Source organism: Diospyros lotus, chromosome 11, assembly GCF_014633365.1.
Source record: "Diospyros lotus cultivar Yz01 chromosome 11, ASM1463336v1, whole genome shotgun sequence".
Taxonomy (NCBI): Eukaryota; Viridiplantae; Streptophyta; class Magnoliopsida; order Ericales; family Ebenaceae; genus Diospyros; species Diospyros lotus.
The window spans coordinates 18,180,957-18,192,779 of record NC_068348.1 but is presented as its reverse complement, the minus strand read 5'-3'; the positions used below and the strand labels follow the sequence as shown (position 1 = coordinate 18,192,779).

At 36.3% G+C, this 11,823-nt stretch overlaps 1 protein-coding gene across 3 annotated transcripts; it reads left to right on the top strand.

Annotated features, from left to right (window-relative positions):
• Positions 1-233: 233 nt before the first annotated feature.
• LOC127813386 (probable glycosyltransferase At5g03795) lies at positions 234-11,518 on the top strand. 3 transcript variants are annotated; one of them, XM_052354334.1, is made up of 8 exons: positions 234-644; positions 1,505-2,400; positions 2,528-2,664; positions 8,018-8,366; positions 9,408-10,310; positions 10,510-10,617; positions 10,821-10,933; positions 11,192-11,518. In XM_052354334.1, the coding sequence occupies exons 2-5, from the start codon at positions 1,753-1,755 to the stop codon at positions 10,095-10,097; spliced, it is 1,824 nt and encodes a 607-aa protein (XP_052210294.1). In that variant the 5' UTR covers positions 234-644; positions 1,505-1,752; the 3' UTR covers positions 10,098-10,310; positions 10,510-10,617; positions 10,821-10,933; positions 11,192-11,518. The 3 variants fall into 3 exon arrangements, with proteins under 3 accessions (XP_052210294.1, XP_052210295.1, XP_052210293.1); XM_052354335.1 differs by lacking the exon at positions 10,821-10,933 and having other exon boundaries at positions 11,192-11,517; XM_052354333.1 differs by lacking the exons at positions 10,821-10,933; positions 11,192-11,518 and having other exon boundaries at positions 10,510-10,698.
• The last annotated feature ends 305 nt before the right edge of the window (positions 11,519-11,823 follow it).

The window sequence follows — 11,823 nt, the reverse complement described above, 5'->3', positions numbered from 1 at the left end:
AAATTTATTTATAAATATAATGATTTTTTTATTTATAATAATAACCTACAAATCACACACATCAAATAAATCAAACTTAAAACTTTCCGCACTCATATCCTAAAAATATTTAATTCTGAATAACTGAGCGTAGGATCTATATATAGGTCCAGGTGGCGTTTCCTAACTTGGATTGCACGGAAATTGAAATCATGGAAACAGTCACGCCATCAAACTAAGGGCCATGAGAACGAAAAGTTGACGAAGACGGCGGAACTGGTTGTTTATTCGATGTTGATGAAGATGAAGGTGACGCCCCAAGCATGCGCAGAGAGAGAGAGAGAGAGAGAGCGAAGGAGCAGTTGGGAAGAGAAAAGTCCAATCAATTTAATTTAAGCCAGAAACAGCACAGAGAGAATTATGTATATAAATATAGGATCAGTTAGCGCCACCGTCGCGATAGCCTGTTGCTTCCCTCCATTCTCTACTTCTCTCCTCTTCTTTTCCTTCTTCATCTCTCTCTCTCTCTCTCTCTAACCTCTGAATCTAGCACCGGTCTCGATTCTATTCATTCTTCACCGTCCTCACACTCAATTCCCGCTCTTCTCCGTCTCTTGCAGCGCTCCAATTCATCTTACTATATATCCAGCTTCCTTTACGCGAAGGTATCATCTAATTTTCTGTTTTTGTTTTTTCTTTCCGGCCGTCTAACGATTTTATCTTGATTATAATTAATTTAGTATCTTATCTATCTTGATGGCTTGATGCGGTTCTGGTTTATTTTGTGGTCAATTTTGTCGCCCCCCAACTTGAATGTCGTATTATCTTTTTCTTGCCCTGTTTTTTTCTTTTTGGTGTGCTATTCTTGAATGAGTACATCTTTTTGAAGGTTGTCCAGCTGGTGTCTACTGTGGACGGAAGACTAAAATATTGATAATAGACTTAATTAACTAATTCGTTTGATTATGTAGAAGTTCAGCTCATCGGTTGTCCGGTTTTCGGGAAAGACGGAAAAGAAAGTGGTTTTTGTTTTCATATTGTTTATAGACGAATTTATCCAGTGATGACAACTCCAATTTGGTCTGTTTAGACCGTTTTGTCTTTTTGGTTGTTGGAGTTCGGATAATTTGTTCTTATTTACTGAGTAATACTGCCAACCAAGCAGAGGGTAGTTTTTTACCCATAATAGTTGGCCTTCTTGGTTGCTATTTTCTTCCGAGCATTCTTGATTTCCTTAATTCTGTCTTTGAATCATGGGGCTGGCTTGACATAGGCGATTAGTATGACATACAGATTGGTATATGAACACGTATAACCATCCATAGCATGTAGAAAGAAAAACCAGGCCACTGACGAGTGTCATCCTGCCAATTTGTAGTGGACTAGCTGTACCAATTTCATGGCCATTATTTGCACAATTTTGCCATCATCCATTACTTGGAACTAGGAACCATACTTGCTTCATAAAGATGAATTATGTGATTCTGTTTTTTCCTTCTTTTTTTTTTTCTGTTTCATATTTTAGGTCTAAGCAGGTGTGGAGGAACGAAGCACGGGAAAGCATGGATGGAGTGAAATTATGTTAATCTCTGAAGTTCTGTTCTTCTTGGAGAGGCATTGAAGGCACTCGTAATAATTTCAGAAGCTTCTTCCTTTTTGGAGAGGCAATGAAGATATGCTCACATTTATAGCCACTGGATTTGATATTTGCAATCTTGGTTGGAGAGGTTGCCACTTTTTTAGTGCAAGCAAGTACACAGATTGGTGAATAAGATGAAATTATTGAGGAAGATTATTATTTTCCTCATATTAAGGATTGATTGGAGAAAACTGCTTCTTATTGGTTCGATCTTTACTATAGTTGGCGTTGTTGTTCAAATTTCTACACTTCCTTATCCACTGACCATATGGGTCTTTTCTTCATCAGATTTGCCTCTGTTGTACAAATCCATGAATAGTAATGTACATTTGAATGAAAAGAATAGCTTGATGAGGCTTGAACAGTTTGAAACCCATCTCGTTGATCCTGTTGTCTCCACGAATACTTCTGCTGTCTCAAATCATGTTGTCTCCACAAATACTTCAACTGTCTTAAATCATGTTGTCTCCACAAATACTTCTACTGTCTTAAATCATGTTGTCTCCACAAATACTCCTCCTGTCTTTAATCATGTTGTCTCCACAAATACTTCTATTGTCTTAAATCACGTTGTCTCCACAAATACTCCTACTGTCTTTAATTATGTTGTCTCCACAAATACTTCTACTAATTTCTTAAATCAATCAATGTCAATTGTGGAAGAGAGACCTATATCCTCTAGGAAGAGAGGTCAATCATCTAAAAGGAGAAAGCGGCATAGAAAGGCGGAGGATATAGTTGCTCCTCCACCTCCTCTTAGACCTGTGCCCCATCGCTTGCTGGTAAGTTTGTTGAGTCTCTACTTGTAATATGAAAAGCTTTTTACCTAATTTTTTGGCCAACTATTACCTAATCTTTTTCTCTTCTAATCTCGTTTCTTTTTTATCATTTCACTTTTTAATTTTGTAGAGGTATGTTCGGTCATTGACACCTTATGAAGCGCTTGTGTATGCTAAGAAAGAGATGGAGAACATCTCATCTGTCATCAACGACCCAGATCCAGAACTCTATGCTCCTTTATTCCGGAATGTTTCTGTTTTTCAAAGGTAAAATCTTATTAGGTCTCATGCAGTTAGTTTTTTTTTTTTTTTTTACATGTACAAATTTGATCCAGAAAGTTATAGTAGTGGTCCATAGAAGTTGTTTTTTAATGGCTGATCAATAGCCAGGTCATATGGCATAATATCTCTGTGTTTCTTCAATATGTACGTGCCCGTTGCTAGAGACAAGCTTGACCAATTAAATGGTAGGAAATGAAAAATTGTAGCATTTATAGTTTAATAGAGAGTAGAGAGGAGATTTAGATGTATGATTGGTACGTCTAGACTTATTTTTTAGTTCCACAGACAAGATTGATACATGCTTGACAAATATTAGAGAGAAGTTTGAGGTTCTCCATTAGTTAATAAAAATATGAATTCATCTCATTCTTTTTCCTTTAAATCACTCTTTTTATTATTCTGCACTTTTTTTGTTAGTTTGAGTTTTATATTAATATATGATCAAACTTCATAATCTTAAAAATGCACTAGAAGATAAGTTTATGGAGTATATGTAAGTTTCCTTCTTATGCCGGAAGGCTTGGATTCTGAATTTTGATATATTATTTTGGTTGGTCTGAGCATATGATTTCATCAGTTGCCAGAACGTTGAAAGGACACCATGGACAACCCATCACTATTTAAGATATTATTTTTAAAGAAAACCTTGTGCCTTGGGAACTAACCTTTTCTCTTTGTTTTTGTTTTTACATTCTCCTGGCAGTTGCAAGGAAATTATATCACATGGCAGCTATTTACTATTTAAAGAACTAGAATAACATATGCCATTGGATGTGAGGGAAAGGCGTACCAGTCCATAGCATTTGTTCATTAAGTAGTTGTCAAATATATAATAAAGGCTTTTTGATGAAGCACAGCATGGAGAAGAGGAGGAGGAGAAAAGAAGAAGAAATAGAGAAGAGGAGAAGAAGAAACAATATATTAGACCAGTAGAAACAAAGAGGAAAATCAATCTGAGTCTTATATCCAATGTAACTTATGTAAGTAATCCAGCATGAACTAATCTATGTTTGTATCCCACACCCACACACACACACAAAGATGTCATAATCCAACTAGGAATAAAAGAAAACAGAATTCAAAACTAAATAAGATAACTAAAATTCTGGAAATACAAATAAACATTCCTAATTTATTTAGGTTTTTGCTCTTCCAATTCTTTTCCTCCTAAAATAAGTGCAAAATCTTGATCCCTGTCAATTCTCTTCGGCTTGTAAGAACTCTCTCCTTGAGAGTAACAAGGCTGTGCTCCAAGTAGTGAAACTTATTTTCAGTGATCCAAAACTTTTTCCTCCTGATTCCAATATTGTTAATCCTTATCAATTCTCTTTGGTTTAGAACTTTCATTTAGAGAGTGATGAATAAGATGTTGCTCTAAAAATATGAGATCCAAATTGTGAAGCTCATTTCGGGTGATCCAAGAACCAATTGTCTCAGGGATGATTTCCCCAACGACAAGAAAGTGACAATATCCCTATGGAAAGAACCAGTACCTAGACATAAATAAGCTCCTAGTCCCCATTCTTGAAGGGTGTTTCCCTTTTTGAATTTAGCTTTCTACTTCAATTTTACCAGTGATGCCAATCTTTCTCAAGTCAAAGGCTAAGAGTTGTATGATTACTAAACCTTAACAAAAAGGATTGAAATTTCTTCCTCAAGAACCTCATCCATCTGATAGTCAAGGCAGTGGAGAAAAAGGTAGAAGAAGAGAAACATGTGCTAAAGATGAAAGAGATGATGTGCGGAGGAAGAAACAGGAGATGAGAAACATGTGCTGAGGATGAAGGAGACGGATCTCCACCTGTGGAAAATCTGTTGACAGACTAGGAGGTTTAAAGGTGCCTCTACATTGAAAATATGATTAGTATTCATATCTGAAGGCAATTAAGTACCTATATATACTTTGACTCCCAAGTTTTTGGATAACATGAAAATGTCTAATGCCTGGAACAAAAGTTCTTGAAAGAATGTTTAAAGCAATGATGCACACGAAACATATTCTGTTCCATTGAAATTGAGTTTCCTATGATGCACATTAGTACCAAGACTTTAATTTTCAGTACTTAATGAAAAGTTTTCAATATTCGCATGTAGGTCATGAACATATTGGGAAAGTTTAGCAGAGTGAAAGATTTAAGTGTCAAAAGAGAAATGGAATAAAATTAATTGGCTAAGAAGGACAAAACCCATGGACAATCTCAAAAGGACTTTTTCCAGTATACTGATTGACTGAATATTATTGGTAAACTAGATCCATTTTCCTAGATCCATTTCTAGTGATTTTCCTAGATAAATCACTCAAAACGATGATTAATAACCTTAGTTTGTCAATGAAAGGCAGAAAAATTCAAGTTTCTTGCAAATAATTCTTAAAAGTGTTTTCTAAAAGTGACTACCTGTAGCATTGCAACAACTCTACATATTGCACCAGCAGAATAGTTTTTAGCACATGTACAAAGATAAAGGATAAAAAAAAATATATATTTTATCAAAGAAAAGAAAAAGAATAAAAATGTACTATTGTTGGAATTCAATGCACTTGGCATGTATAGAATTAAAATTTCTTTGCCAATGAAGGTATCTTATACCTACCTCTGAGGCATCACCAGAAACCTCAAAAACTATAGAATAATTAGGTGTTGCACAAATGGATCTCAATAATTGTTTTCAACCATTTGTTCATTGGAATTCCCCATTTTAGTCAATCAGTAAATGGTAGAGATGTCAAAAGGGCCGAGCGGCCCAGCCCGGGATAGGCTGGGCTATGGCCCGACCTGTCACTGTTCAAATGGGCCGGGCCAAAAAATTTGGGCCCATAGCCCGGCCCGTCTAAGGCCCCAGCCCGGCCCACTGGGCCCAGCTCGTTGGGACCTTATGGGCCAGCCCAGTTAGGCCCGACCAGTTGGGATCTTATGTTATTCCCAACGTTCCTTGCTCATTTATTTTTTTAACTATGTTATTTTTTATTAATTATTGATATTGGATGCTAAAAAATTTACATTTCGCAATATATAAATAATAATCATCAATATATTTAAAGTTTTTAAGCTAAATTTTTTATATATTTAAATTATAAATAAATATTCTTCTTTTTATATGTGCATTATTTTTCATATCAATTCACAAGAAAATTTACATTTCGCAATATATAAATAATAATCATCAATGTATTTAAAGTTTTTAAGCTAAATTTTTTATATATTTAAATTATAAATAAATATTCTTCTTTTTATATGTGCATTATTTTTCATATCAATTCACAAGAAAATTTACAAGGCATATAGAATTTTGAAATATAAAATGATGAAATAATATTTAAAACTTAAGATAGAAAATTGTTTAAAAAGAAAAAAAAATAATTTTTATATATGCATTATTTTGATATTTATATATGTATTATTTTTTAAAAAAAATTATTTAAAAAAAGAAAAAGGGGCCTGGAGGGGGGCCGTGGGCTAGGCCGGGCCCTACCCACGGGAAAAGGGCTGGACTGGGCCCGGCCCTTTTAGTAAATGGGCCGGCCTAGCCCATTTAAGAAGCCCGTGGGCTGACCTGGGTCGGCCCAGCCCTTTTGACATCTCTAGTAAATGGGAGCCGTGATGGAATTAAACCTCCTAATAGATTCTAGTTAGAGCGCCTGATTTTGTATAAAAGAACACTTCTTAAGATCGAGTTTAAGTTTCTTAGCTTTAAGTGTTTTAAGAATATGGCTAAGATGACCAAAGTGACAAACCACGAACTATGTATGAATCAAGATATCACCAAAATAGACTATTGGAAGTTTTTTTTTATGGAACGAGATAGGACTTGATTCATGACTTTTCTACAAGTACTAGGGGCAATAGAGTTCCCAAAGGGCATAACTGACCATTCATACAGTTCATTGAGTCTTAAAGGCAGTGTTTCATTTATCACTGGTTCTAATGCCAAATTTGATGATGTCCACTCACAAGCCAATTTAGAGATTCGTTTTACTTCTAGTAATCTTGTGGAGCAGCCTAAGATTAGATGTATAGACTATTGAGGTTGGTATAGGAGGTTTCTTGTTAGATGAACTAGAACTTGGGAAACTAGCAGCAGATCCACGGGGAGAGAAATGTTTATAAAACTTCAATCCATATTTTTTGTGTTAACCCTTTTTGAGTTGTTACAATCTGAATTTATAGACTTACACAACTACTCTTGACATACCTATCATTAACTCATCAAATACATGAACTTAGATAATGAATGAACACGAAACTAGGTGAATGAATCAAGTAATTAATGTAAGACTCTTCCATTCTTCAAGTCCATTGTATCTACTACACATTATCAGTAACATTTCTCTTGGTGTTATTATTTACTTATATAGGTTGCATTGATAACTGAAAAATACTTCATTATGGAATATTATGAGCTGATGCCTTTCTACAATAGAGAAATTGGGACAGAATATACACAATCATAGAATCAGCAAAGACCACAGGGTATTGCGGAAGGCAGAAATCCCAGCCTTTGAGTGAAGGAGAAACATAAAAGAAGTTCTGATTGGAGTGAAAAAATGGTGACTACTGGAGTATGTGCAAAAAATTTTTGTAACTTATACACTGTATTGAATTAAATATAGGGAGAGAATATTTGGGGAAAAGGAGAAGGAAAAGGAAGATAAAGAACAGAGGGAAAAGCAGATAAATAGGGGGAGAGAAACCATGATATTTCCAAGTAATCCATATTCAGTAACTAATCATCAAAATCTGGAAAGTTCTTAGCAGTCAATGTCCTGAGCATATCCTACTAAAATTTAGACTATAATATCCATCAATGTCTGTGAAAGTTGAAGGACGTTTCTTTATGTTTTACATTTGTTCATCAAGCAACTTATCCTAATGACTCAACAGCTGGAAGACCAAGAGAAAGAAAAATAAAAAGAGTCCATTAAACCTGCCATCCATGGTGTTTTCCAAGTTGCGTCTAACAGATTGCAAGTTTGCTACTGCAGCTTGGGAGTGGTCAGTTCCCCACCACTGCATTCTGCTTCTGACAGATTTTTCTCCGTGGGAAATGAAAGTAAGAGATAATGGCGATCAAAATGGGAAAACATTGTCAAATTGATTTATTTGTTAAGCATTGATACTCCTTGTGGTTTAGCAATTAGCACTGATGAAGGAAGCAACAAATTCTAGGCAGTTTTAGTAGTTAGATTTACACTATGTAAGATCTCACTTCTTTTGCTTGCTATTTATGTTAGCTGATGAAGTACTTGCATACATTAGATCATGCACATCATACATGCTATCATAGACAATTTCCTAGCATGACTATTGTGTTGAAATTTTTAAGTATTTCTAATATCCAGGAGCTATGAGCTGATGGAACTCTTGCTTAAAGTTTACATTTACCAAGATGGGAAGAGACCAATTTTCCACGTACCCATCCTGCAAGGAATTTATTCATCCGAAGGATGGTTTATGAAATTAATGGAGGAGAACAGACAATTTGTAACTCAGGACCCTGAGAAAGCTCACTTGTTCTATCTTCCATACAGTGCAAAACAACTTCAGACAGCACTTTATGTGCCCGACTCACATAATATAAGGCGATTATCATTCTTCCTGAGGGATCACGTGAACATGCTTGCTGCAAAGTACCCATTTTGGAACCGGACTCGTGGATCAGATCACTTCCTAGTTGCTTGCCATGATTGGGTGGGTATTGTAAATATCCTAATTTTTATAGTTGTGAATCTCCAATCCTTTCAAATTCCTTCATTTTATAATTTGATTTTCCTTATTCTCAGTTTTGCATCTCCCATCCATTTAACACCTTAGAAATGACCGTGGATACTAACTTGGATATATGTTGAGATGTTGAGTAAGCTTCTTTGGTTTGTGAGGTTGGTTGCAGCTTTTTAAGGTTGAATATCATTGTATTCACTTGGAAAACCATATTAAATCAATTAATTTTTTAATAGATATCAAAAGAAAGAAATTTCAGACCTGATCAGAAAGTTGTCAATAGAATATTGCATAGATGATTCCTGTCAATGCGGTATATATGACGTTACATATAGAAACGAAAAGGCATGCTGCATCCCGTGTTAGGGAGAAACATTTGAAATAGGATCCCCGTTCCTTGTCATGGAAGTAACTTGCTTCGTGCACTGCTATGCCATATTATATTCACTGCAAGGTGAACTACCTACCTATGGGTAATTTATTTCCTCTCCCCTACGCGATTATCTCGTCCTAGAAGATTCATTGCAACTTCTTGACCACCCAGTGGAGTCATTATTCCTTGAGGCTCCATCCCACCCCGGGGGGGGGGGGGGGGGGGGGGGGGGGGCGCAAAATAGAAAAGAAAAGAAAATCTCCTTTGCTTCGTTCCCTTCTCTTTAAAAATTTACATGGCAAAGAAGTTCTCATATGTCAGGAACTAAAGCCGCCATTCTTTAGAGATGAGCGGTGGAGTCTATTTAGAATAGGAGAAGTACCAAGCATTTTAAAGTTTTAAGAGTGTAGTAGAAGAGGATTAGCCAAATTTGTTGTACATATAAATCATTTATTTTATTGGAGGAGCTCGCTTTCATGACTAGTCAGAACTCTGTGCAGTCCTTTGCTTTTTCAAAGATACCGGCTACCTAAAAAATGAGCCCGTAAACACAGTGAATCTTTGTGGGTTAAAGATTTAAATTAATCAGATATTCTTATTGTCACCTTAGTGCGCAATTTCAATCTCAATTTTTGTAGGGCCCTTACACATTGACTGAGCATGAGGAGTTAACCAAAAACACTATAAAAGCTCTCTGCAATGCAGATGCCTCTGAAGGAATTTTTGTCGCGGGAAAGGATGTTTCTCTTCCAGAAACCACCATAAGAAATCCCAAGAGACCTCTTAGAGGTCTCGGAGGGAACAGAGTATCACAGCGCCCAATTCTTGCCTTTTTTGCTGGACATATGCATGGTAGGGTCCGCCCAACGCTTTTGAGGTACTGGAATGACAAAGATGAAGATATGAGGATTTATAGGGTTCTACCCAATAGAGTCTCCAGAAATATGTCTTATCCTATGCATATGAAATCAAGCAAATATTGCATTTGTCCTATGGGTTATGAAGTTAACAGTCCCAGGATTGTGGAGTCGATATATCACGAGTGTGTTCCAGTGATTATTGCTGATAATTTTGTCCCTCCATTGAATGAAGTTCTAGATTGGAGTTCTTTCTCTGTGATTGTTGAGGAGAAGGATATTCCCAAACTGAAGGATATTCTTCTGTCTATTCCTTTGAACCGTTACATTAAGATGCAAACTAACGTGAAGATGCTGCAGCAACATTTCCATTGGAACGCAAGACCAATCAGATACGATATGTTCCACATGATTTTGCATTCAATTTGGCATGCCAGGCTGAATCAGATCCAATTACCACAGCGATCCTAACTTCTTGGGATTCCTTTTGTATTAGTCCTTGAAGTACAGCTTACTTTGAATGCCAGTGAAACCACATTAGCCATACCTATGACATTGCTCAACCATGTGCCATGTGGTTATGGAATATGCAATAGTATCCGTAAGCTTCGTGCCTACTGAACTGAGACACGGTTCCATATCTAATAGAAGACGGGAGCAGCCACAACAATGAAGATGATGCAGGTATCAGTAGATTGCTTACTTGTATTGCCTAGAATTGCATAATTCTAGCAAGATTACCAAATTTGATGTGTAAGTACTAGAAACTGGTTGAAACTCAAGAGAAGCAATCTAATTATGATGGTGGTGCAATCAGAGAAGTGGTGATAGCATAAATAGTGTTTTACAAATTCACCCCTTCTTATGTTTTTCTGTTCCCCAGGGGCTTCACTCATGTTCTCCAGATGCAGGTGGATGAAAAGAAGTAACAGTATTTTGACTTCAAGATGTGCTAGAGACCCAGAGAAGACTGTGCTCTTCATGAAATTGAGTAAGTGTGTAATTGTTTGTACAGAGACACTCTAGAAAGAAGGAAAAAAAAAGGGTCTCCTTACCCAACTGTTTCTTTACAGCTACTTCCAATAGAGATGCATTTTTACTTTGATTTGATTAGGCAACATAAACTTTTCTAACATTTTATCTTTGGTAGACATTTTGTGACTGTATAAACTTGCTGATCTATGAATTATGTAGTGATGTCATGAACATAGAAACAATATATAGGTGTGAAAAAAAAAGAAGAAGATGAAAGACTACTCAGAGATGATAGTTCAGTGCTTGGTGAAGAAAAACAAGCTCATCACCTTGTAAGTTCAAAGTTGTGACTTTGAGTTGTATCGAGTCTCGTTTTTGCTCTGATACTCTCATGTCATATGATTCATATATTAAGGTGAAATTGGTGATTCTAACTGTTAAAGCCCAACACTAGTGTCCATTTCTTGTCTAAAATTAAGTTCACCAACCCAAGGCCATGATCACTAATAAAATATTCCAAAATAAGCCCACATAGGTAGCTTCCAGAAGGACTTGTTCTAGAATGTCTTGACGGTTACTCATCTTGGCAGAAAAGCATTCATAGCCAACATATTCTAGAAGAACTTGGAGCTGACGGCTACGAATTGTGGCTATAAAATTCACATAGTTTTCAGGGCCAAATTTGACCCCAAGTTGCAACATACTCCCAAGCATCTTCAACTGCGGACTTCCATTTTTGTGGTTGTGAGAGTACTCATAATACATGGCTCTGGAGGTGTTAAAGTAGTATTACAGAAGAAGATAGATGTATGGAATACTAGTGTGAGTGTTTGAGAGAGTACCAAGTAATCAACAAGTGAATGATTCTCTTGTACTAAGTATTATAATAAACTAAAGTGTCTGTGGTATTTTCCAAGCCTTCAATCCAAGTTTAGTTTTCAACAAGTGGTATCAGAGTAGGGATGTCTGTGCGGTTGAAGTGTGATATTTTAAAAAGGCAGTTAAGGACTGTAGTGTTGGTGAATAGTCTAAGATTGTAAAGTTGGTTGGTCTAGGACCAATGACTAAGTCATCATTGCGAACCTTGCTAGTTCATCTAGTTTAATTAAAAAGCTCAACCATAATGACTATAGCAACAAAAGCATTCGTATGCAATGCTACTTGTTGGGGGGCAAGATCTTTAGAGTGTTAATGGTGGCAGCGGAATTACACCACCTATTGA

Bases quoted from the DNA above. Each gene is read 5' to 3' on its own strand.
- LOC127813386 (XM_052354334.1), top strand. From the start codon at position 1,753: ATGAAATTATTGAGGAAGATTATTATTTTCCTCATATTAAGGATTGAT. The intron at 2,401-2,527 runs GTAAGTTTGTTG...TTAATTTTGTAG, and splicing joins CTGTGCCCCATCGCTTGCTG to AGGTATGTTCGGTCATTGAC. The intron at 8,367-9,407 runs GTGGGTATTGTA...CAATTTTTGTAG, and splicing joins TAGTTGCTTGCCATGATTGG to GGCCCTTACACATTGACTGA.